At 39.9% G+C, this 27255-nt stretch overlaps 1 protein-coding gene across 32 annotated transcripts in view; it reads left to right on the top strand.

Moving 5' to 3' along the window:
* MICAL3 (microtubule associated monooxygenase, calponin and LIM domain containing 3) overlaps positions 1-27255 on the top strand; it is a 168246-nt gene that overhangs the window by 99862 nt on the left and 41129 nt on the right. For 23 of the 32 annotated variants that reach the window (XM_085569976.1, XM_085569975.1, XM_085569998.1 and 20 more), the window contains 5 exons: positions 525-632; positions 1259-1445; positions 4767-4855; positions 5954-6041; positions 24974-25169. In XM_085569976.1, coding sequence (XP_085426102.1) covers positions 525-632; positions 1259-1445; positions 4767-4855; positions 5954-6041; positions 24974-25169 — 668 coding nt within the window. The remainder of the gene's footprint in view (positions 1-524; positions 633-1258; positions 1446-4766; positions 4856-5953; positions 6042-24973; positions 25170-27255) is intronic. The other 9 variants (XM_085570005.1, XM_085570006.1, XM_085570002.1 and 6 more) reach the window with 1 other exon arrangement.

Here is a 27255-nt window from a genome sequence, read left to right as displayed (position 1 = left end):
GGACTTCTCCCTGCTCTGTGAATGCTCTGTAAATTAATTCTTTCCAGGTACAAAGTATACAAACATACTTTTGTAAATCAGCATGTTGCATTAGACTTGGTAACATGCCTTCTAAATGATCTTTGTTTCTGATGTCAATTTTACCTGGAACCAAAAATCTAACCTGTATTTAGCCCATCCTTTAGAAATGTCTCTACTCAAGTTTCCAGGGACAAAATACCCCACAGATGAAAACAAGATCTACTCCCTTCATCATCATAGTGTTTCTGGAACACTTAAAAAATGCAAAATGCAAGCCTTCCTGTCCATTCCTACAGGTGATCCTGGACTGTACTGGTGATTTCTGTGATACTGGCTTTGCTATTACTACTTGTCACGTTATATTGTCCACTGTCTTGGCATGATTTGACCTTTCTGCACCTTTTCACCACCTAACCTCTCATCATTCTAGTTATTTTTTTTTTTAATTTGATTCTTCTTTTCTTTTCTCACATCACTCTTGTTTTATTCAACCCATCTGGTAGAAGTACATAAAGATGTACACAGGCGGAGTGAGCTCATTGGCTGAGCAGATAGCCAATCAGCTTCAAAGGAAAGAGCCACCCAAAACCCTTCTAGACAAGAAGGAACTGGTAAGATGATGTGCTGGAGATGATGTGTGTTTGTGCTTAGATGTTCATGTAGATCTCAAGTTTTGTCAATGTCCAGTTGTTATACCACTGATGGAATCTGTCGTAGCTTTGTGAGAGATTGTTTCCCTTTCTCCATCCACCCTCAGTCTTGTCCTCATTTCCTTTGCCAAGTATTTTAATCTAATGCCAGGATCCAAAGATTGGGCATAATAAATTAAGAAAACTATTCATAACACTTCTGCACTGCTGTTTTCTGGAGGAGACACTGGTTTTGGTAATGTATGTCTAAGAACTGTTTGAGGATGTTGTAATGGTTTTGCCTTTCTTCATATGCCTCCTTAAGTCACTGATTTCAGGGTCATCATTAATAGTACTGGTGTCCACTCATCTACCTAGAGCTCGTTTTACTCCTGATACATGTAGGCATGGCTTCCTAAGACCCTTTTTCCTGGACAACAAGGTTAGTTTTTGGTGAACTTGTTAAAACCATGAGTTGTGTCTGAGAACTGCAGCAGCAGCATCCAGGTGCTCCCGTATCCACATAAATGAAGAGAAAAAATTACCTTGGTGTGTGATCTCGGTGAGGCTGGGCGCACACAAATTCAGCCATCCCTGTTTGTGTCCAGGGCTCGCTCAAGAAGGAATTCCCCCAGAACCTGGGAGGCAGCGACGTGTGCTACTTCTGCCGCAAGCGGGTCTACGTGATGGAGAGGCTCAGTGCTGAGGGCAAGTTCTTCCACCGCAGCTGCTTCAAGTGCGAGTACTGCGCCACCACCCTGCGCCTGTCCTCCTACGCCTACGACATCGAGGACGGTAAGGGAAATGGCCCTCTGCTCATGAGGCTCCTCACTGTCCTGGAAGCTCTGTTGTCGCTTAAAAATTATTTGGTGAGTTAGGGAAGAGGGTAACTTCCATTCCCCAGACACCATCTCTCAAGCTGTTGGAGCTTCATGGATTTCCTATGGCCAAGTTACAGCGGCAGAGCTCATAGGAATTAATATAACATCGTAGTGATGCCTAGAGAGGCTACCTGGAGCAGAGGCTAGACAGAGTTACAGGAATAAAGGAGGGATTTATTAAAAGGCCTTCTAAGGTTACACCTTGGGCAGTACAATAGCCCAGCCATGGCTCCACCCAAGATGGACCCTGGGTCATGAGTTTTCACACTTTTATAAGTTTTGGTCCATTTCCATATTGGGGTTCATTGTTCAAGTACAGCTCCAGGTTATGCAGTCTCATTCTCCCAGACTGCTCTTCTCAAGTCACTGTTGTTCACACTTTTGGGCCCAAAGCTGCAGCGGTGTCCTTGGTTCTCAGGCTGGAAAAGGATTGTTTTCTCTGACTAAACTGTGAGAACTTGCTAACGCTGTATGTGAAGTTCAGAGTCGCACACTAAGGCAGTACAGAGTCTGGAAAATATGAAAGCTAAAACTTAGGGCATCATTAACAGCTGCTAGAAAGCAGGGTAAACAAATAATGACTGGAGGCTTTAAAAAGCTTTACAGGCTGTGTTTGAGAGCTAAACCTTTCACTGTCCTCATCCGACAGTATTTAAATAAAACACGTGAGTGTTTAATACCACTTAAGAGAAAATAACAAGTTGGAGAGAAATGCAGTCAGCTTGTTCTTCTTGAAGATACCACAACTATCCAACTCTGTATGCTTATTGTTTGATGTAATAAAATAGGAACTACATAATCAGGGGCTGTGATAATAGGTCATTAAAAGCTAACTTCTGTTTATATAGAAAACATGGAACATTAAAGTTCAGTAGAGCTAAGTCAGTGTTAGAGAGTGTTGTTGCAGTAGTTTCTGAAAATTCAATAATGACTTATTTTCTGTATCTGATGGACTAAGGAGAAAATATGATTACAAAACTTGCTGATGTCTCAATTAAAATAATCGAACATGTACAAGTCTGAGAAACCAGACAATATGTTAGCAGGTGAAACTCAGTTTATCAACAAAGTGTGCATATTGAAAATAATAATTTAAGATCATCCATCACTTGTGAAAAGTGATCTCCTTGTAAGGGTAACTATGTATTTACAATCTTTGAGCAGTGATTGGCAAAAACATCACATTTTCTGAAGGAAATGTATGAGAAAGTATTTCAGGTAAATGTTGATTCACATCAGCAGGTATGCATTTATTTTCTCACACAGCTGCCTATCTTTAATCCAATCTCAGTAGGAAAATAAGTGCAAAATGGTGTAAAACTAGTGGCAAGTAAGGTGCAAAGGATTCTATTTCAGACATAATGATGTAGAAAACAGAAAAACAAGAAAAAAGTGTTAGTGATGGTATTTTTCCCGCTGATTGAGGCAAAGATTCAGTAAAAATTTTAAACTGATGTCACAGGATGACATTCCAAGATATTCTACTGCAGATTGAAATTGATGGTTATCCATTCTGTGTAACTAAGAAGAATCTTTCAATATATACTGGGTAGAAAAATGGCTGTGGAAACACCATCTGGTTTAAGGGACAAAAAGAACTAAAATTGTGTATTCATAATGCATTATATAATGACTTTAAGTAATGGACTTGCTGGGTTGTGAAGAGTTGAGGAAACTTAGAATCGCCAAACCAGACTCCCAGAAGGAATAGAAACCCCTTTATTACTTGTCTGGAAGGTCAGCAGACTTGGCACGCAAGTTTAAAGGGGCCAGTGGTCATTTTGAAATCAACATATAAAAGTAACATCTTTGTCAGAAATCGAAGTTGGGGAAAAGCATTTTTTGAGCACTGCTGTTATTTTGAGCCCTCACAAGTAACTGAATGTCTGACTGTCTGTTAAGCAGTAACAGACTGAGCTCCTCTGTCAGCTGTATGGGCTGAAACAGTTTTTGCCACCAGATTTTTAGTGATTCCTTCTGCTAGCATGCTTCTGTGTGCAGATATGGCCAGACAGTTCTCAGTGAAGCAAACACAAAGCTTGGAGTTTCAGCAGGCTTATAGCATTTATTCTGAAATATTACATGCCTAACTATATGAAGCAGATGTGGCTAAACAGAAATCCATGGTATGCTATCTAATATAATGATTGTGAAAATGTAGTTTGTATTTCATCCTGAACTTTCTCTGAGAGGAAAAAACCCAACGCTATACACATATTGTTGCTGTTCATCTAGCTGTTCAAGCTGACAAGCATCCTGCAGCCTTCTGCAGTCAGTGTCTGGTTTTAGGCTTCAAACGCTGAGAATTTTTATGTAAGAGCTTTTCAGTTGTTGTTTATTTCAGACAATCTCAAAAGGCAGGTTTTGGTATGAGTAAATATTAAGAAATACTTATTGAAGTAAAGATTTCTAGAAAGATGTTTGTCACTTTTCCATCGTAAAGCATTTTGCAAATAACAGCACAGAGAAACTAGAGGAAGAGGCAGAGGTCAGAATATGTGTTGGGAATGCATTGGCAAAGCTCTAGGAATGGGATAGCAGGGGAGAGTGCTATGGGCTGGATATACCACACAGGATACACTGACAAAGGTACAGTGGAAGATAATTATGAGGCATCAGTTTGCTGCTTTTATTAGTACTAGTAGTATTTGCATGATGGTATTGCTAATGCTGCTTTGTCTTCCTGACTGTGCTCAGATACCAGTGAAAAACCTCTCTAGACTTCTGGGGTGTTAGTAAAAGCAGCAGGATCACAAAAGGTCTTATTTGTGAAAATGAGTCATTGTCCTTTTTACAAGTAGCCACTGTGCATTTTGAGAGATGGTTCTTTGGGAGTTAACACTGTCCTCTCCCACTTTCCTCTGCTGGTTGTATTCATTCTTGCTTTTTCCAAAAGTGCTTCTGCCAGCTTTTCATGTGATGATTTCTTTGTTCCTCATACACTGCCGCATTGTTAGCATGTGATGCCACACAAGCCTCACAGCTTTGCTTTGGTGTTTGATAGGATTTTAAACTAAATGGCTGTCAGGCACCCAATGGAAAAGAGCCTAGTTACAAGGGGAGAGAGCAGGGCTGGGGCTAAAACTTCAGCCAGTGTTTGCCTCTGCATATAGTGAAGAAATTAGAGAGAGCAACAGGAGGGACAGCAGAAAATAAGTTGCTGTAAGATGGACATTTATATTGTGCTAAATTCCTGTGTTCCTGTTGCTGACCAACATTTGTGTTTTATCTGCAGGTAAATTCTACTGTAAACCTCACTACTGTTACCGAGTCTCTGGTTATGCTCAGAGGAAGAGGCCAGCAGTGGGTCCTCTGTCAGGAAAGGTAACTCATTCTTTTCATCTAATGTGCTGTGTTAATAGATTTTGATTCTTAACATTGAGAAAGTATGTGTGATGGTTTGGGGTTTTTTCAGAAAGTAGAAAAATTCAGAATGCATTTAGTTGCTTTATCTCTCATGAAAGCTTACAGTTCAACTAAATCCTATTTAAAAGCAATTCCTCTGCTTAGTACTACTACTCTTTTCATGATACTTATTATAAAATAATGTGCTATCCTGTTCAAAGCGGAATTTTGATTTGTTTTTCTTGTCAGCTGAAATACTTTCTCAGTGTATGCTGAGACTAAATGAATAATGTTACCAGTTCTGGTTTTTCTTTTTTTCTCCATGGTTTTACTGAAGGTGAAACAAATTGTTTCCATTTCCTTTGAAATATAAAGTTCTACCCCAATTGCATAAGCTATGAAGATCACATGCCTTCATTTCTGAAGGTCTGCTGTGTGTTAACAGGAACCTGCATGGAAAGACAGAATATCCCCTTTCCTGCACTATCATAATAGAAGGATTTGTGCTATAAATATCAGATGGAGAGACACTCTGCAATACAGAAAAGTTTCTCAGCTTTTGTTGTTACAATCCAAGGCACCTTATTTTTCTCCTTGAGCCCCTTTTCTGTATTTTCACATTCTCTGAGCAAGCTACATGCTGATTTCTTAAATTCTGTTAAGCTTGTATGCTGCAAACTGCCCTTGTCCCTTGAATTATATTTTCCTTTGTGCAAGCAGTGGTGTCTGTCCTTCTGCCTGATTCTCAGGTTTTATTAGTACGAGCTGGAGCTGTACTCCTTTTTGGAAGGATAATGGATCCATCCTAATATATGCCATACTTCCTGCCAAAAATAAAGACCAAAAATGGTACCTGTTTTATTTCCCAGAGGAGCAGACTTCAGAGATCTTACAGCTGGCTACCCAGTTTGTTTTTCAGAGCTTTAATAAAGCCTTAAATTGAGAAGGAACATGCTTGTTTTTCAGACCTTGCCTTATGTGATGGTCACGGGGTGTCTCAGTTCCTTGCTCAACATGTTCAGTACTCCCAGCAATTCCAATTTTAACATGAATTTCACTTCCCTCACATTCTTCCAGGACACCAAAGGACCTCTGCAGGACGCCATGGCCAGCGATGGGAGCGGACGGGCCAACAGCATCCCCACCTCAGCAGAGAGGGCCCCAGGTAGCTCCGCTTCCTTCTTTAGCAGGGTGGTGCAGTACTCGCTCGGCCTCGTGGGCAGAGTTAGGGTGGTGAGCCAGCACCTGCACAGCACAGTCTCCTCCATTGGGCACCACGTAGCCCAGAACCCTCTGGACTCCTTTTTCATGTGTCAGCTGCTGGCATTTGGGGTGCCCTTTCTCTATGTCCAGTCAGAAGTTCTTGGGCAGATCCTAGGGGAATTCTGTGGGCAGCCTGCTGACCAGTGAGAATTGATGTCACCCAACTTTGAGCTGTGTAACTCGTTTGGTTTTTGCGGTGCCATGTGAATTTTGTGTGCTATGTGGAAATCTCAATATATTATTTTGCACTGTGGCTTTGGGGCCTGGATGTTCTCAGTTCTTTCAAGGACATTATTTGAAAGAATACCAGGAAAACACAGATGCTCAGTTGAGGGTCTCCTCTGAGTCAGCCCAGATAAAGAGGCCTGTAATGTATGCAGCTCTATGTCAGTGAAATGAAAAGTTTTTATGAAGCACTGGAATAGCTCACAAACTGGATTTCTGTGTTTTCCTGAATTCTGGGTGTGGTTTCTCATTCTCCCAATCTTCTCTTTATTAATCTGGTACTTGAATGGAAAAGATCCCATTACCTTTGGGTTGTGTCTCCTTTGGAATTCTGGATGTCTGACAGCTAATGGGATTGGATTCCTTAAGCCCCTTGAATTTCGTGGTGCTGGCAGGTCATGGTGCTCCTCCCTCCACCAGCATCTGTGCTGCTCCTGTTCGTGGCTTTGGAAATGGGGTGGTGAATGCGTGTGTCTTACTGTGACATAGTTTCCCCTTTTAACTTGAAATTCTAATTCCTTCTAACACGAGAGAAGTGTCTGTGCTACAAATGCTCGTTTGCCCAGCCCCCAAGTGCTCATTTTGTAAAGTCAGAAAAAGGAAGAAATATTAATTTCTAGTACTTGTTCCAGAAGACTATGAATTAGCTAAATCAGCTGCTTTTAGAAAGGGAACATACTTAGAGCAATACTTTAAGAAAATAATGTTTCCATAGTGCCAGTTGAGAAGACCTTAACAACACAGGAGCAGATAAAAATCATGGTGTTCTTTGACTTTATATTATACAACTGTTTCTAAGATTGTAACTGAATGCAATCTGACAGAAATTTATCCTTAGTGTGTTGATTTTTGGAGTGTAGTTACTTTCAAGATTTCTTCTTTTGTGTGTGTCCAGTTTCTATATGGCAAAAGTGAGAAAAGGGTAGGGAAGAATGATATTTGCAAAATGCTATGGACAGATGTGTGAACTATAGCATTTTTTGCATAACTGGATAGATCTAAAACTGCTTTCTCTCAAAGTGATTTTTTTTTTTTTTTTGTAGCTTGGAGCATATTCTTAAATAGAAAAATGCTTAATGATGCACAGGGCAACTGATGTGAGCATAAGGTGTTTTGGGAGGAGGAGATTTGAATTACATTTAACAATTAGCTTATCATAGCAACTGCTGGCAGAAAATCTCCTTTGGATTAGTCCTTCCAACAAATCAAATTTAATTGCTTTTACAAAGGAGCATTCAGCAGCTAGCACGTAAATGATCACTAAGTAGAGCAAACAACAGGGCATAGTTTGTGATAAATTTCTATAAATCAGAAAAAAATCAGCTATAAATCAGATGTATCCTTCTGTAGTGGTGGCACAATCCTGTAGTAGTACTGCAGTATTCCCAGAGGAGTAAGATGGAACAGACACCATTTTGTCTAATGAAAAAGCTTGAAATCTAGGGCTCCTTCTGTTTGCTTTCTGCTTTTCAGAGCAGTATATAACTGTAGCATAATGTTCAGAGCTTTTAGACCTTTTAAAGCTTTGGCCCTTGCAGTGCCCTAAGTGCATTAGGGCGTGCTCAGCTTAGCTGGGTCACCTTTCAGGCAGGGTGTTGTGGTGCATTCTTGTGTGTGCATGGCAGACGTACATTCAGTGCTAGAAGAGGTGAGCAGTGCCTCTGTTGTGCTAAAGAAATATCATTAGTGGCTGAGTTTCATTCTCTTTGTGCAGTATGATTTAAGTAACTCTTGGAACTACTGACTGACTTAGCAATGATTAAGAAGCAGGAGGAAGCAAAATGCAAGGTACTTGAAAAACAAGCCACAGTGGCATTAAAGGCAGGTCAGTTCTGTGTTAGAATAACAGTCATGTCCTATAGGTACCTACCTTCAGCTCCCCTTCTTGCTGAGTAGCTAGGTCAAGAAACCTGTGGTGGGTTTTACAGTTACTCATGGCTTGGAAAAACAAACCTTTTTGAACTAGCAAGCTTACCTATGCAGTGGAAGAACAGGATATTATTTCTGAATTATCAAAAGGAGTCTGTAAGATTACATCTTGGTGTAACTCCTGAGTTTAAACTACTTGTGTATATTCCTTCTTGCAAGCTTTCACTGTAGCCTAGACAAATACCTCGAGCAAAAACCCATCTGAGATGAAGAGAGAGGCAGAGGTCTGTTTCCTAGCCTCCACTTCATCCATCTGGTCACTCACCCAGTACAGGTCATAGAGCTGAAAGTGTTTTACTTCCTTTAAGGCAAGACCACCTAATGGAATTTGGCAATAGCAATTTCAGGCCCTGAGGGCTGAATTAAAGCTCAGTAGTGAGGTAGGTCTTGGTGTAGAGTGTTAGTTGCCTCTAAAAGGATTAAGTAAAAGCAGAAAAGCCTGTAACATGCTCAGGTTTGATATTTGGTGGAGATGCAAATATAGCTTAGAAGCCAAAGGGAAGGTGTACAACAGTAACATCCATTGTGGAATATATAAAAAGGCAGCCCCTTAAAAATTTTAGACCTGAGAGTTAAATTCAGCCCTGAGTTACTGAAAGTGCTTTTTTCAGGGAACTTTATGGTGACTCATGCAAGACCTGCTTTTTAGTAGTTGCCATGAAATCCCAAATGGATGTAAATTGCATGGGTTTTCTCCCTACATTCGCTGCCCCCTTAGTTGTATCACCAAACCTTTTTTAGCCAGCTTAATGCTTAAAATATATTCAACCACAGAATAGCCTTCAGCAGGTTTAATCAGATGAGGTGAGATTGGTCACAGCAAGCCCTTTCTTGTGCTGTCACTAACCTGTTTGGCACGGATTAACCTTGCTAAAGATGTCAGTCCCTGCCTGGGTGGCCACAGTGCTGACTGGCATGTAGTGAGTTCTGTCTGTCCCTCGTAGAGCTGTGGTTGCAGGGCACAGTCTGTGATCAGCAGGTTGAGGTTTGTTCTGCAGTCAGCTGGAATCACCCTCTTTGGGAGGGGTTTGCAGGGAGCCTGGGTGGCTTCTGCCCTGCTGCCCACAGGGGAGCTTATGGCCAAACTGGCTTCTGGAACCCTTCAGTGTGGGAAGTGGCAACAAGCCTTTGAGCAGCGGCTGCCATTCTTTTTGGGAAAGGGAAGTTGGGGACAACTCTTACTGTGCTTTTGGTCCTGCTGAACTGTGGCATGCTTGTCGTAGATTCTGTAACTTTCTCTGTACCTTGTCTGCCTGTTTTTCTCTGTCTTCTGCATTTGCCTTTGTGCCAAAATGCTACTATTGCCAAGAAAAAAAAAAAACTGAACAAAAAACTTTTGCTTTTCAACTGTCTCTCCCTTGATAATCTGTAACTGCTGTGTCTTGGAATTTTTTTTTAATATAATTTGCAGTACTTTATATGGTTTTTATGTGCTTTTAATGCAAATGCTGTTTTCTGTTTGTTCTAAAGGTCTGTAAGAATGTTTCAGAATTTTCAGCTCTTTCTTGACAGATGGACTTGGAACAGTCTTTACCCCTATCAGCTTTATGATATGCTCCTTGGGGTGATGTTAGCCAGCAATGTTTTGTTGTAAAATATTTCCCATTTCAGGCTCATGTTTTCACAACAATGCATTTCTGTCTCTATCAGCAATAGGAAGTTCATAAAGGAAAGACTGCCTAGGGAAACTTATACTTGTACAGCAATAAAAGGCAAGTCATGAGATCTTTTGCTTTAGTTGCTTGACCTGTGAAAGATTAAGAAATCAAACATAAGCAATAGTATGAAAAAACTAAAAATGCAATACAAAGTAGAGGTACTAGGACTTGTGCTCTAATATTATATAAATACGTAGTGTATATGATATAGGTATGCAGTCTGAAAAATTAAAATCCTCCTATGGATGTGCCTTAATGGTTTTCAGGGAAAATTATTCAGAGCAAAGCCCTTCACAATAGACCTTTAAACAAGTACTGTTGTATATAGCAAGCAATATACATGAGGAAGTTCTTTTTCTGACCTGGAGAGCTAAGAAAGAGTGGCTGTTTCCTCTAAAGGGCATGTCCTTTAAAGTAAATTATCTGAACCATGTTTGGAAAAGAATCTTAAGTGTCTGTACAAGTATAAGTATTTTTGAATGTATCCAAAATTATTTGCACACAGTTCAATTTTGTGTCTGAAAAAATACAAATATATATTTCTGTTTAGGAATAAGCCTCTTGTTCATAAACATTGCCTCTGTTGTTCAGAAGCATTGCCTCTTCACCATTCTGCATACATTGAACATGCCTTATTTGTGAAAATGATTTATTGCTCAAAGCAATACTGTTTGCTGTGCAAACAAACATCTTGATGAAATCCTCTACGTTGTCACTTCTTTTAATTATTTTTCACCTTTGGGTTTTGTTTTGTTTTTTTTTTTTAATTTGGTCTAGTTTAAACATTAAATTAAATTAAGAACAAACGAATTCTGTGACATGACATTCTGTTTGAGGTGCCTTCATTTTAAACTACTGAAGGTTTACAAATATATCCCACTCTTTTCCCTGACAAAAATAAAAAAAAGGAAAATATTCATATTTCAGGATGCACCACCAAACTGGCATGAAAGCTATTTCCTCTGCTAGCGTGCCTTGGTTATTGTCTGTTCTGTTTGGAGGAGCCATGGTGGTGTGTTTAGCAGGACATGGCACATGATTTTGAACCCTTTTTTGGGTTATCATACAATTGCAGAGAGATCTGATGGAAGATTGACTTCTCTCTGAAACATTTACAATATCCAATACAAACTTAGGAATCAGACCCTGTATTTTTGGAAGCTGAGGAGAGTGTACAGGTTGCCTGATTAGAGCCAGAGTTCAATGCCCAGTGAATCACCTCTCAATAACAAGCCAGGAATCTGTTAGGATGAGTGCTTGACTGTTCCCAGTCCATCGTGTTCCTTTTCAGTGTTCTTATCAGGATTTGGGTGACTTTGGCATAAAGGAAAGGAAAATGCTAAAGGATTGGCAATTTGAAGCCCAGTAAATTTGGAAAAGAAAAGATGTGGTGGGAAGGTAATTTGTTCTTAAGAGTAGGAGAATGCAGCTGACCTGATGCAATTTCACTGAAAAATCCTGAAAAACATTTTGAGGACTAAGAAGGATATATAAAAAACAACAGTGTGCTGAGTTTGTACTCATGGCTGGATCCTGCTAAGAACACTTTCTTGGGAGTCACTGGGCTCCCAACTCCTCCTCTCTCTCTAGCTTTCAGACCTGTAGACTTATGCCACTGGAATATTTGTTGTTTGTATGTGTATATTCTGAAGGGTGATATGATTTTTTCTGGGCACTTCAAGAGCTTCATTGAATGTTTTTGTGTCTTAGAAAAATAGTATTAAGTTTGTGTGAAAGAGTTGGATTTTTTTTTAAATTTCTGAATTAAAATGTCTGGTTTTTTGACAAGTGGAATCTAAGTAATGCTATTTTGAGGTTGCTTCCCTCAGAGAAAAGGAGGGAACTGTGCATAAAATAAGTTCAGTGACAGATAATGTTCAAGTGAGATGATTTAGTGCTCAGAAAGGCTTCATGTCTCCGCTGTATAGTCCCTTTGAAGACTTTGATTTATGCAGTTGTTTTTGACCTGTTTTTGTTTTGGGTGTGCGTGTGTCTCTGAATTATGTAACCCGTGGTTTCCCTGTTGCTGTGAAATTGAGATATTTTTTTGTTCAACTGTGTGAAATGTTCAAGGGAATAAATTCCAAACAAACTTCAGGTTTCTGAGTTTTTCTTTGTCCTCCCCCTTGTCCCTCCACTGGTTCCAGGTGAGGGATGCTGCAAGGGGATACAGAATTGGGGGACAGTGGAATGAACAGATCTAGCAAGCTGAAATGCAACAGCCATTTGGGGAGCTCTGTGGCATGTGGCATCCATCACTACCAATTACTACTTTTCATGCTCTTTCTGTATTGTGGTGGTTTATTTTAAATTTTGCTGTTACGTTGTGGTTTGCTCGGAGTGCAGGGCACACATTGCACAGACAGCATGACCTGCTGAACACCTCCTTGCTAGGTATTCTACTGCCTTGGCAAGGCTGACTTTGGACAGATGTGCTCTAAGAGTTTGGCTTCACAGAGTTTGGTGTCTTTAGGAGGTTGTTTTGTATGGCTTGATGCAGGCCAGAGGTATTTGTGATGTTCTGTGAACAAGGCAGACACACCCATGCAAGAACAGGGACCAGTAATGTGACAGGTAAGGGTCTTGAGAGGCTTTGGTTCCTCTGCTTGATGTAGATCTGCTGTGGTGGTGGGATGTTTTGGTGTGATGAAAAGACAGAAAATGAGTAAATGCTAAGCTTTGTAGCCAAATCCTGCATCTCGTGTTCTAGCTGGACTGTTGCCTTTTCTGAAGAGAACTGCCCACAAGGAGGTGACCTGCCTTCCTCAAGACCCTTAAGAGCCTATTCTGTGGTGTTTTCACCATGACAAACAGACTTGGATCATAGTTCTGAGCTGCACTTTCTTGGTCTCAAAAATACAATGAGTTAGTCTACATTAGGGACTTGTTCTGTATTTTTTTTTCTCACAAGCTTCTCCTGCTTCCTACGCCACCATCGGCAGCTAAAAGCTTGTTATAGCAGATGATTTTTGAAAATTCAGTTGTGAATTCTATTTGGCTAGAGGAGATTACATTTAAATGGTAGGTCACAGAACTACAACCACAAACCAGTTCTGGTCTATGTAAACTTTCCTTCTTTGGAGGGAGGTAATTACTTTATGCCTTTGAAATTGCCTGTAGTTTTTCATTACTGTGTTAAGCAGTGCCAGTTTTGAGGTTAAGATGGGCCTTCAGTTCTGAGGAGGAGCCATGAGCATTCAGTGTAAAACTTCATATGCCTGGTGCATGAACTAGAAATGTCATTTTGATGTACCACTCCAACAGCCTCCACTGTTCTGTATCAGGAGAGCTGTTAACTCTGCAGCTACATATATGCTCTCCAGAAATCAAATGTTTGCTTCATGAATTAAGGAAAAAAAAAAAAAAAAAAAGGATGAAAGGAGGTGGATTCTAGAGATTGCCCCATCAGAGTAGAAATCAGACTTCCTTGCTGTACCAACACAGGAAGCCATGTTTTCAGCTAAAACTTGCAGTAACCAAATGTGGCAGCAGTAGGAGAGACAGCCCTCGCCTCAATTCTCTTTTAAGTCTACACAGATACCTCACACTTTCTGTTTCTGTGCCTGTGGTTCTTCTCTATGTCATGACTTCTGTAACAAGGATGAAGAAGTGTAAGAAGGTACTTCTAAAATAATGAGTGAATAAAATCTAATAAAAATTAAAACAAGGGAGTTACTGTTTTACCACCTGCTTGTGATCAGCAGTGTAATTTATTAAGATATGTAGTTGGTGATACATCTTAAAATGCAAGAAATAAAGGGAGAAAACCAAATTAAAAAAAAAAAAAAAACATAAAAACCCAAAACAAAACAGCACCCAAACCAAATATAACAAAACAAAAAGCCACAAAAACAAAACAAATATTAATAATCTCAAGAGAAGAAGTAGATAATCCATAGTCAACTTCAAAGCTAATGTCCTGCTTTTTTGATGTGTATTTATGAAGGAAGGTGAATTAGTTGCTGAGCTGATCATTACAATATAGAGTTTAGCTTGGGTTTTCTGAACAAAACTGGGCAGATGCTCTTTTAGGATGAGATGGCACTTCTGTGCCCTGTTTAGTTGCTTACATCTTCTCTCAAAAATGTATGTTTAGTCTGACATTTCTCATGTTTGCTGTCATCCCAGAAGGCTGTGTTTGCTTTTTTAGGAAAATTTCATAATCCTCCTTTCTGTTGTTACAGGCGTTTATCTGATGGCTTGAGGGTAGAAGTATTTAAAAATAGGAATTTTTTACCCAAGAGATGTTTTGAATACTTCCAGGCTGATGTGAAAATACATCAGAACTGATGTGTAAGCTATTTTTAATCAGTAATAAGTCTTTTGGAAGCTTGCTTCCTGGAACGGTGCCAGATTTTTAATATAACTATCTACATATATAATAACAAGAATTAGTTTTAGTAAAATTTTCCACTAAGGTGTGAAACTCTGGTTTGCTTGGAATATTCAATTGCTTAGTAATATTTGCATAAGAATATGTGGCGCAAGTGTAGATAATAGAAAAGTATGCAACAGAATGAGGGAGCAGATGTTGAACCTTTTTGGAGTATGTAGGTCTTTTACTTGTGACATGTATTTCCCACTATATTTTCCTGTAACTGTCAGCCTAAGATTTCAGCCTGTTCCATTTGCAGCACCTGAAAATCTTGACACAAATGGTAGAAATTAGGTAAAGCCATGCTTAGTATCTAAATTAATTCTGAGATCCAGTGGTTATGGAAATCTCTAGGACATTGCCTCAGAAGAGTGGTATTAGCTCAGTAAAGAGAAGGAAGCTGTTCACAGGTGGTATTTTGAATCTGATCACAAATTGAACAGGAGCCTGAAAACATTACATTCCACACTTTGATTACGCATGATAAAATTTCAGATTTCTGATGGGTTGTTCTTTAACAAGATCAAAATATTGTCCATTGTCCTATGTGGATCTAGAAGTACCAGTTTCTGTAAAAAAATAAGCAAAATTTGTACTGAAAGATTCATAGAATGAATCACAGAATGGTTTGGGTTGGAAGGCACCATAAAAAGATCATTCTGTTTCAACCCCTTGCCCTTGACAGGGACACTTTCCACTGGACCAAGTGGCTCAAAGTCCTGTCCAGCCTGACCTTGAACACTTCCAGGGATGGGACATCCACATCTTTGGGCAACCTGTGCCAGGGTCTCACCACCCTCCCAGTAAAGAATTTCTTCCTGATATCCAGTCTAAACCTACCCTCTTTCAGTTTAAAGCCATTCTCCATTGTCCTACTGCTCCACGCCCTTGTAAAACATCCATCTCCACAGAGAGTTCTCCAGGCTGAACAACCTCAACTCTCTCAGCCTTTCCTCGTAGGAGAAATGTTTCATCCCTCTAATCATCTTTGTGGCATCCTCTGGGCTTGCTCCAACGGATCCACCTCCTTCTTCTATTGGGACCCCAGGGCTGGAGTCAGCACTCAGGTGGGGTCTCACCAGAGCAGAGGGGCAGAATCCCCTTACTTGACCTGCTGTCCACAGTGCTTTGGATGCAGCTCAGGACATGTTTGGCTTTTTGGGGTGTTGAGTGCATGTTGAGCTTCTTAAGTCCTTCCTTCTCCAAACCTTCTCTTGCATCAGGCACTTCTTCATCCTCCTGGTCCCTAACTTTGCCTTCTGTGATTTGAGCCGTGTGCCTGGAGCGCTAGCCAGTGAAGATTCCACTCCTACTTGTAGGTGGAAATAGTCTTGGTTTGGCTTGGAGTGATTTGCATGTTGGGGATCACCTGTCTGATCCCTCACAGTGAAATGAGAGGTTGCAGATTGTACTTGTGCTGCAGACAAGTGGCAAGAGGTCGATGCCACAATGAATAAATTATACCAGGTGTTGTGTAGTGGATAAGATAGCAGAGGCTTTCTTTGTAGCAGCATAAAAGGGGTCACTGTTTGGATCATAACTGGACAATCAGTCTTAAATATTAATTTGTAAGTTACTTAACAAAAATAAAAGACTGCTTTACTCAAAGTGGGAAACCTCGTGGTGATTCTAAAATCTAGTGTGGCTGTTTCTTTTCCTTTTTCTCTCTGCCAGTCCCTGGATGTGCCTCATCAAGATGTGCCTCATCAAGAACCCAGGTGGTTCTTTGAGGTACCATACCTTGAATAGCTTCCAGAACAAAATTTATGCCTACAAAGTAATGTTATTTTATCCTCTTCAGCCTTCCCACACTCAGCTTCTTTCAGAAAATGGAAATGAGGCCAGACAACATATGATAGAGCTGATCTAAATGCCAGGGAGAGCTCTGACATCCTAAGTGATACCAGCAAAATGGAGAATGATTGGTAATAGGTTACTGACTTATCAATGCTCCTGAGTTAACAGGCTGAATTAACAGGCTTAAAATCCCTGCATAATTTATATTGTATCTCTAGTACTGGAAATCCATTTGGGCAGCAGTAAAAGTGAATTCTATACAAACATAGAGATTTTCTTGCCAGAAGAGATGTAATAAAGAATACTGAGCTTAACAGTGTTCCCTGGAGGTTGGATTAGGTGACCTAATACCTCCTTTCCCCTGATTCTCTTCTCCACCCACCAGTGACAACACTGGCCACTTTCCAGGAGTCAAAAATAGCCATACTTCTGGATTATTCTGTACCTCTGCTGTAAGGAAGGCAACTTTTCTGTTTTGTTAAACCACATACTGAACTCCTAACCTTCATTACATGATACTGCTACTTCATACATCTGCATATGGGGAACACTATTCCTCAAACATAACTTACACTGTGAGTTAGATGAATTTCTATTTGTTTCCAAGACATAAGTATAAATTACAGATGACCTTGATCTTAAACTGGCTAATTACATTCACTTCTAGTTGCTTCCACTAAAACCAGATCAATGCAATTGCCAGCTGTTTCTAAACTCAGCCCTACTGATGCAGTAAGCAACTGTTTTGTCAGTGTCTGTTTTGGGAATTCCAGAAGTCTGTTTTAACAAAAATAATGGGGGGAGTGGGGCAAAACATTGCAACACTCATAAGACAAGTGTGTGAGTTTTCAATTTCATTCATTAATTTTCACACTATTATGAAGAGAATGAACTTCCACATTTATGGACAGTATCTGAGAATGGAGAACTTAATTCTAGTGAGACATTGTGGAATGTGTGGAGGAGGACTTACACCTTCACGTTTGTTTCTGCGGTGTCTGTTTCAGAATCCCTTGAGTATTTTAGCTGTCACCTGGTCCTATGCACTTTATAATGGTTTGGGGTGGGGGGAGGCTTTCTGCTCTTCATTGCTTAGGGGACCAGTAGATAACAACATCTCAGTGATTTTTATTTCATGCACTGCTGAATTAATGCTGTAAAATATCTTGGCCAGCACTAGAAGTGGTTCTTTGATAACTCTACTGGGTACTTCAGCATCATATGGTTTTTGATTAAACACCTTTCTGTCTGTACAACTTAATCTCCCCATTTCTGTTTAGATCCCCAATTTGCTGGGGAGAATATCTAGACTGATGGTGTGAGGATGGAACCTAACATGGTAGCAGAGAATGTTGGTTGCTTATCAATTTAAGGACAGTTTTATTGATCAGGTCCAGCATAAGCCAGTTTGCATTTACAATTCCCAAGAGCTTTGACTCAGTAGAGCACATCTTTCTAGAAAGCTTAGTTACTATTTACTGTTAGGATTGGTACATATGCACTACAGAGCAATTTCAGGAGGGCTATCTTCAGGTGTGAGCACATTTTGAATTCTGTGCATGGATATTGGGTATCTTGCTTATGAGTAGACTTTGTTTTTCTTATCCTACTGTCCTCTTTGAGTTCAGGCCTTTTATATTTAGCAGAATGTGTTATGGACCAAACAGGAAACATCAGAAAACTCAAGATGTAATAGGTTCATAGCACAGCTGAGTAAATCAGATTTCTGAGGGCTTGGTAACACCCTACCACAGTAAGAGAGAAACTTGAGGCATTGTATCAAAGTAACACTGACATTTGATGACTGCTTGTGACATTTTAACCCCAGCTTGCAACTAAGTACCACACGGCTGTGGGGAGCAGAAGCAGAAAATAAAACTCGCGCATTGAGATAAGAACAGTTTGATAATTGAAACAAAGGAAAATATTATAATAATAACAACAATAATAATTGTAATGAAAAGGAAGGAATGAGAGGAATAACCCCAGAGAACAGCTGATGCACAATGCAGTTTTCTCACCACCCACTGACTGACTCCCAGCTAATCCCTGAGCTGCTATCAGTCCCTCTTGGCCACCTCCCCAGTTTGTGTTCTGGCCATGGTGTTCTATGGATGGAATATCCCTTTGGCCATTTAGGGTCAGTTGCCCCGGCCACACTCCCTCCCAGCCTTTTGTGCACCTGCTCGCTGCCAGAGCATGAGATGCTGCAAAATCCTTGACTGGGGATAAGCACTGCTTAGCAACGGCCAAAACATCAGCGTGTCACCAGTGTTACATCACGCCAGACCCAAAACACAGCATGGTACCAGCTACTAGGAAGAAAATTAACTCTATCCCAGCCCAAACCAGGATACTGTGAAGTAGAGATTCAAATAAATTTGTTCTTGTATCTGAGGAAGTGTTGCATTGCTCCTTTTGTCTTTGAGGATGTGCTTATCCAAATTCAGGGTCTCCTACCAGGAAATGTGCAGTTCTGCAGCTCATGATGTGAGGCTGTGCAAACAAGCACTGACAAGAATGCAGCAGGTCTGTTGGGCTCTTGCCAGGGGTTTCATGGAGAAATTTCCTACAAGAGAAGATAAATGTAAAAGGGCAGATTAATCCAGATTTAAAACTTTGAACTTCTTACTAACCCTTAAAAGATCCATTCAATTTGACACCATTCTACAGCCATTTCAGAATTACCATGGACATGGTTTATGTATCTGTTGCTGTGCAGTACAGAAATTGTTAACAGTGTAGATAATAATTTTTGAGAGGATAAGGAAAGGATTTCAGAAGAAACCAGTTGCACATATTTAAATTGAATGTCTTAATTAATTTACTGTTTGAATGTGTGCAGCATCTAACAATGAGTCTTGATACCAAGATTTTCTTTCTTATTGTGCACACAGTGCTGGGTACTTCCTTACATCAAAGTGTTTTTTCTTGACTTGAAGTGAAGTTGAGAGTGAAGTGCTTGGCATTGTGCATTCTGGATTCTGTTTTTGGCACTGCCACCAGAGTATTTTGATTGCTTTACTGGTATTTAATCTCTTTGTCTGGACTTGTGCAGTCCCTCTACAGTACTTACCTACTTCCAAAATAGGTTTGTTTTAGTGTGCTAGTACTTGTAAAACCTTTTGAGGCCCTTGGATGAGAAGTGTATTTGGAATACAAACAGGCAGTTAGTGGAACTGAAGTGGATGAGGGTGAAACTTCTAGGAAAAATCCTGAAACTCAATGTGACATGAACACAGATGAAAAATGAGAAGCTAAGAATACTGCTGGATCTCATTTGCTGCCTTCTCTATACCTCAGTGATAATGTTTGCTGAATTGATAACACACTTCAGAAACCTTACTCCAAAAGGTATTTCTTAGAAGTTAATTGCAAGGGGAATATGAGGACTTCCAGCATTTCAAACTCAGAGCTCACCCCATCACTTTTGAACTCTCCTGGCAAAGTTCCCATCTTCCTTTTCAGTACTTGGTCATAGGCAATCTGCTGCTATTTCTATAGGATTTGTTTTGTCTGACACAGTTCTCAAACAATTCTGTGGAGGTAGAAGTAATTGAAGTGTTTGGAAAAGACAAGTGGAAACAACCAGGTACAGTGTTTCACATTACCACGAAACCACAAGCTTTGGGAAATCCATAATGAAGATTTTCCTGAGAGTGTATTAATGCCTTCCCCCTTTGGCATGTGTTTCAAAGTAGACTCCTTTATTTGAATTTCCATAATTCCTCAAGGCCACAGCTAGGTCTGTGCAAAATACTGGACAAGAGATTACATGCACCTTAGACAGATATTGACATAGCAAGCTAAGAAAAGCAAGTCTAGAGGTACTGCATGATAATTGAAAAACAGCTTCTAGTAAAATAGACAGATATTTTCCCTTTGGGAAGAATTCATTGTTCTCAGATTCCCAGTTCTCTCCTGTATCTTAAGCATGGAAGTGTTGTGTCAAGGAGTAACCTTGGCAGGATTTCATTGAGCCTGTGGGAATAACGTGTAGATTTTACAGAACAAGGTAATATTGGAGGTGAATTGGGATAGGATCCTCTCTCAAGAGGAGCTTCTCAAGCCTTCCAGGAATTGCCAGAGTTGCTGGAATAGCACACACTCATGCAGGCAAGGAGAGGTTCTGTTAGGAATGTTATCTCTGATCAGACACTTATCATTTCAGGAGGCAAGCTCTGTCAAAGCTGAGATAAATTAAGGGCTCTGGCAGCTTTCATGCAGCAGCTAAGCAGCCTGTCCTGTTAAGAAAAACAGCTCCCTTCAGATGATCTGTGTAATGTTCATGGCCCACTGACTCTTCCAAAGTAAAGAGTCAGATTTTAAAATGTGTCCTATTTTGGATGTTGTTAGTGGATTTTTAGCTCATCAGTTGATTGCTCAAGAAGCTACACTTGGCTTTGAGGTAGTTCCCCTCTCTGGGTACTAGCACTACTTTTCTTCCTGGCTAATGCAGCCTGGCAGCCTTTTTTCTCCCTGGTGAATGGTTGCTGACTTTTGTCTGTGGGCCCAGGGACCAAGTAGAAGATCAGGTGCTGGCTGAGTGCACTCTGCAGCTGTCTCCTGCCAGCAAGCTGTTAAACAGTCTGGGGAAATGCAGTGTATTAATTGGAGAGAGGCAGCTTTCCCTTCCAGAGGAACTTTAGGTCTACAAGAGCTGCATTGGCATAGACTTTGCCCATGCATTTAGCACTTTATGTGTATGAGGGAGAAATGAGAGTAGGCAGCAAGCTTCAGAATTCCTTGGTCTTATTTATTTTTTTATTGTAGTATTTTTATGGGTTTTAAATTGTAGCATCAAATTAATTGTTGTGAACTTCAAAGTATAAAAAGGGGAAATTGTCCATCATCTGGACACTTCAGTGGTGCCTGTATCTCACACTCTACTTTCATTCCTTGTATAAGTTTGTGAAGTTCAGTGCTTTTCCTTCTGATGGTTGATGGCTTCATGGTGCATGGCTATCAGTAGCATTTCTCTTGTTTCATATTTGGTAACAAGTTGACAGTGGCTTTGAAGACAGCCAGATTGGCTAAATGCATGACATCTTATAGAAACAGACATCTTTTAGAAACAAAACCAATACATGAAGTAAACAAAGTAGTTTGTGTAGTGCACATTCCTAGAAATTCCATGCTTAAACTGGTAGTCAGTGGAGTTTCTGTATAATATTCTCTGATGTAGAGATGTTTTCTTGGCAGAGTGGAGAGATGTGACCACTTTGACATCTCAAGTCTATGGATATATAAATTAATAAGAGAAAGTGCTGGGAATGCCCCTTTTACTTTGAGATTTTAAGGCATGAAATACTTGTCAAGCTTACAGGACATCTTGGCTTGACCACATATTTTTGCATAAAAGTTCAGGCTGATTTTCCATCTTTTAAGATTTTTTAACACAGTTGCATTGAATCACTCCCAGTTTGTGCTGTGATAGGATTTGTTTGATTCTGTGTCCGGGTTACACTGGGTCTTTGTGATGAGAAGGGCAATGATGCTTTGTGTTTTGAAAAACTTACCTGAAGGGCCATATATGTTAATGAAATACACTTAAATAGATGTCAGCTTGATTTTCAGTCCTTCCTTACCTAGCAGTGGTTGCTACCAATCTTTCTCCCCACACTTGATATTGGAGTATTGAAACAGCCTTCTTAAAAGAACTCTACTCCATTAAATTTAATTATATGGCAATTGTTTGTTTGGGTTTGGTTGTTTTGGTTTTTGTTTGAAAAGGATGTTAAAAAGCCCCTAAGATGGTTAGAAAACAAAAGGAGTGAAATAATATCAGACAGATAAAAGTTCTTGTTCTTTGGTTTTCAAAATTCTTTGTCTTGTGAACTTTGCAGCTATGTCGTGGTTTGCATCAGAAAAGAGTAAGTTAAAAACAGCTTGTGGAAAGACATTCCTTCCTGTTAAAGTAGCTGAGCCTTGCTGATGACTCCATGTGTATAAAAAGTTCTGAGTAGTACAAAACCTTTTTTTTTTACTGTTATTTTAATATATTCTTTGTTTGTCTGCCCTGACCTTGGTGTTCTTGTGTTACCCAGAGTCCTGTTTTTTCTACTGGCAGCCAAAGTGGCAGAGCAAAATTCGAGGTCAGTTCCCCTGTTACTGTGAACTCAGGGTTGTTGGGTAATGTAACATGGATTGCAAAAATATATTTGGCCAAGTTGGTATCACCATCCAAGAGAGAATGAAAAAGAGGGAATCCCAGTGAAAAAGGCAGTTCAGTTCCACTAAACTTTGCAAACCAAAGCACAACAGAAGGCTTAGCAGCAGGAAATGGTGGAGACCACAGTATCCCTGGAAATGCAAGGCAGTGTTGCCACCTGACCAAGCTTATTTGTTTATACCACGAAGAAGCTCTGAAGTTCCAGCTAAAGGCATGGCAGCCACTTGCCCACATCATGGAAGGGTTAAATCATACTAAGGAAGAAAGAAAAACACTTCTGGCAGTTGTCTCTGAGATGTTATCTCTGAGGAGAGAGATTGGAAATAGATGCCAGTAATTATGTAAAGACCTGTGTAGTTTTGTGTGAAATACGAAGGTGGTACTGAGTGAGTAATTGTCCTGGAAAAAAAACCTGTTAGGAATAAAGTGAGAAACTACAAATGATGAAGAAAGGAAACAAAAACTTGTTATAGCCTTGGAGGTTAAAATGTGTGAGGATAAAGTAAACGTTGCCAAAGCTCATGCTGGGTTAGACTTTGCAAAGGAGAGCAAAGCAAAGAGCTCTATTTTGTAACCATGTAAGTAAAAATCAAGGTAAGGGAAAACAGAAGTGTGTTCATAGTGAGGATGGAGCTGACATAAAATGCAATTTTATGTATAGTAAATCATGGAGCAAAAGGGTCAGTGTGGAGCAGGACTGGGAAATGAAGACTAATACCATGAAGCAAATAGTCTTTGTCTCAGAAGAGTGGGAGAAATGTAAAATGAATTGTGAGCTTTGTGGTAACAATCAGTGATTAAATCAAGCTGTCCTGATGTACTTTGGCTGTCTCATTCAGGAAATACTATGGTCCACTGGGTAACAGAAGTATGTCCTGCAGATAAAAAAACTGAAATAAAACAAAACAAATAACAAACTTTAAAAAGTGATCTGAACAAGTACATATCAGTTAAACAGTAAGTGTAACACCTTTTAAGGAATAACTAAAACCTGCTAGTTCTGCAAGGGAAGTCCTTTGACCTCATGCAGGTAAGTGCTATAAAATGTGGCATGGGTTCACTAGGGACTGTGCTGGACTGGCTTAACAACTTTTATTGACAGCTGATACCTTCATAAGGGAAATAGCAGTACATTTGAACAGTCTGGACTTGAGTAAAGCACAGGAATGTTGACATATGGAAATAATTATTGGAACTGGATAAAATGGGGGAGTAGTACATGAAGTGTGAGCAGCTAAGAAGTTTGCCTAAATTAGAGATGAGAAGTTTTATTAAAGGAGGAAGTAACAGGGTTGGATGTCACCTACAGACTATGCAGTGTCCCAAAAAGTGATCTAGGGTCTGATCTTTGTAATATTGTCATTAAGGTTACCAGTCAAAAAAAAAAAAAAAAAAAAAAAAAGCACACAAAACACAAACAAAAACCCAAGGAAAAAAAAATCTGCTAATGAGATTCAGTGCTGAGGCAACATTTCAAACCCTCATCAATGCAGAGGAGGACAGGCACAGGCATGTCCTTCACTAAGAACTGCAAAATGTTGCCAACTGCAAGATTAAACTTAGCAATGTAATAGTGGAAAGTACCAGGTCATGCACTAAGATGATGTTGAGAATTTTGGCTACCAACAAAGTGCTATCAGTTGAAAGCAAAGAAGGAGGAAGATCTAAACATCATAAAAGCCACCAGTACTATGTGATATATAAATAGGCAGGTGTGTTCTCAGCATGTATCAGATGAAAGATTTGTGGCAGGGTTGTGTGTTAGGCTGATAAAGCCTTACCTGGAAAGCCACGTTCACTTTAAATCACCCAGGTTCTGGAAAGTATAATCCACACTGGGACAGGTGCAGAGACCTAGGGGATGATCAGTACGCTGAAGAGCTTATTTTCAGTGAGAAGAAGGTGTGGCTTGTTTAGCAAAGCAAAACAAAATTATAGAAATATGGGTAAGGGGTCAATGGTGGCATGGTATTCAAGCTCAAATATTGCAATTTAAAAAATAAGTGGATGAAAGCAGGATAGAATAAAATTCATTGAGTGCTACCATGAATGAAGCTTCTAAATACTTTTCTACAACTGTCTGGTTCACATATCATTGCAATTTCTAGGGATTTCTGGGATTTTTGCTTGCAAATGTCTTTCTGAGATTTGCCCCGTGATTAATTTCATTACAAATTCTGATTGAAAAGTAAATCAATTCAAGCCTATTAAAAGTTTTAAAATTTGGCATTTTTCATTCCTTCCCTCATCTTTATGTAGTAACAATATTGTCTTGCTCCTTAACTCTGTATATTTCCCTTGGCTGGTGCCAGTTTTAACACACAGCAGGGTTGCCCCATAGCATTCCTTCTGTGTCCCAGATAATGTATCCAGCCTGTGCCCAGGCCTTCCCCACATAGACTTCATTGCATTTCTAGTTTTGCAGCTAAAATGGCCCTATTTCCTCTCTCAGCTAGGACAATTAACATTTTTTTTAGCATCTATTAGCCAAAACCACTAAGATTCCCTTTTGCAGTCTGACCTCCCAGTAGTGGCGAGCAGGATAATGACGTAAGGTATTCTCTCGCTTTATTTACCTCCCTCTGCCTTGTGCCCCTTTTCTCCCAATTGCTCAGTTCTCTTAAAAATGTGAATTTCTGACTGTTGCATTTGTTGTTTATTGCCTGGCTTGTCCTCAGGTTCCAGTGTGAACGGGCTGGAGGAGCCCAGCCTGGCCAAGCGGCTGCGGGGCACTCCGGAGCGCATCGAGCTGGAGAACTACCGGCTGTCCCTGCAGCGCGAGGAGGAGCTGGAGGAGGTCCCCGAGGAGACACTGGCAGAGCACAACCTGAGCAGCGTGCTGGACAAAGGGACAGAAGAGGATGTGCCCAGCAGGTCAGCACACATTGCTCATCAGCTTTTTCTACACCCTCCCAGCTGGCTTTGCCTGCCTTTCCTTTTTCTTTAGCCATTTACCACTTTGTCCTTTCTAAAGTTTTTGAAACAAGCAGACATTTCATCTTGTAGTTTCTGTTCTAAATAGCTTACTACTATTAGAAAACACCTATAGCACTGTAATACCATGAGGTTAAGTTCTAAATGGGAAGGGATTTTTAAATTTAATTTTTCAATTGTATCAAAGGTAAGTGAGTCTTTTGAGCAAACAGAACATGCATTCAAATGGAAGGGGGTTCCAAAGTTACCTTCTTTTCTGCGTGCTTTGCATTACAATTCAAACCCGTGTTTGGTTTCAAGATATTTAGCCTTGACACACATGTAATCCTGACTGAATGCTGGTGCAATGCTTGAGAGGTATTAATGGGAAGCAGTAGCAGTGGCTGTTGAAAAATGTGTTGTACCTTCATGATAATAAAATGAAGGTATTGTACTGTATTGTACCTTCATTAATTTCTTTTTATATGCTAAATTCTACGCAAGCACACCAGGATCCACATCCATGCAGGTAGAGCTGGTGGAAACAATATTTGCAAGAATCATTGAGAGGAAATCCTTGGGGAAGAATGCTCATGAACTTTACAGTCAATCGCACGCTTTTGCAGAGTCTTGGTGTCGTAATACAATTTCTCATCTACTTGTCTTTGTTGCAGTAGCAGCCCTTACCTTTTCATCTCTGAGTCTGTCCAGTAGTCTTGAAATAAACTCAGAAAATGCTTTTATTTGTTTCCTGAAACTTAGATCCTACAATCATATTCTATGTATGAATTACCTGCAGATATAGGTCTGTATGAGAAATTGAATAATCTTGGCCTGTTTTTGAGAGATGCAAACTATATTTTCTTAACTCATCCTTCCTTTAGTTACCTGCTCAGGTTTAGGAATTATATCAACTATGACAATATATGCATTAATGATCTCAGGGGTTTTTACTCCTTTATGTTTCTACCTCTAAAACAAAAGTGTGGAGCTATTGACGGTTTTTACTCTTTGTCTTGATTTCAATAAATCGGGACACAATAGGCCTGCTCAAAAAATGGTAGAAAACTTACAAAGCCCAATAATTAGTTTTAAAAAAGTGAAGTTTTGCCATTTTGGCATGAAGCTGATGGTCATCTCCAAGAGGTGTTTTGTGAGATTCTGGAGATTGAGGGTGGTACACTATTAGGTTAGCAAATTTGATTTTTGTCTCATAGGGTGTTACATTTAGTTCTTTTTGTCTTACATTCATCCCTATAACTTCTTATCAGTATGAGTATTTCTGTCTGTAATAGACTGCACTGTTTAATTTTTCATGTGTGAAGCAACTCACATTCTGTCATAAGGAGAAAAGAGGAAACGTGTCAAATTCCCTGTCAGTTTGACCTAGAAGAATTTATATTCCAAATCCAAATATGGCAAGCAGTTTACTCAGAAAATGGACAAGGCTGTGTGGGCCAAATATCAGAGAAAGCAGAGGGAGAATTTTCTAGGGGATGTAGCTATTGGGTATCCTGTGTCCAGCTGTATCCACTTCATGGGTAGACTGCAAAGACAGAAAGACTGGAAAGAAAGAAAGGGAGACGTCTGACTACTTTTTCAGCACCAAAAGAAATAATTTTGACTCCTGCAACAAGCCAACCAAGGCCCTGATTTAATCATCTTCACTGTCTTGGTGCAGTGCTGCAGGGTTAGGAGCAGGCGGAGGAGATGGGGAACTCTTTGTTCCCTCCATGTCTTACAAAGGATGGGCTGGGCTTTCAGGCTTTCACTTAGGTGGTAGATAGAAATCAGGCAGAGACCTCACATTTTGGTGCACAGCTTCCCATCACACACACACTGCAGAGAAAGTTTATGGGAAGCAGCATTCAAAGTATATTTTTTCAAAAGAGAGATAATCTTATTTAATTTTCAAAAAGAAAAAGGAACAATTAAGTAACTGAACTCAGACTTTCCACAGTAGTGTGAAAGGTGTGGGAAACCTTTTATATGCCTTATTCATTAAGTTGCAGGAACCTCCAGTATGTCCTCTGCATTTCTGCTGTCC

This window comes from Lonchura striata, chromosome 1A, assembly GCF_050655825.1.
Source record: "Lonchura striata isolate lonStrDom1 chromosome 1A, ASM5065582v1, whole genome shotgun sequence".
NCBI classification, from domain to species: domain Eukaryota; kingdom Metazoa; phylum Chordata; class Aves; order Passeriformes; family Estrildidae; genus Lonchura; species Lonchura striata.
The sequence above is the reverse complement of the archived record's forward strand: the minus strand, read 5'-3'. Positions and strand labels throughout refer to the sequence as shown.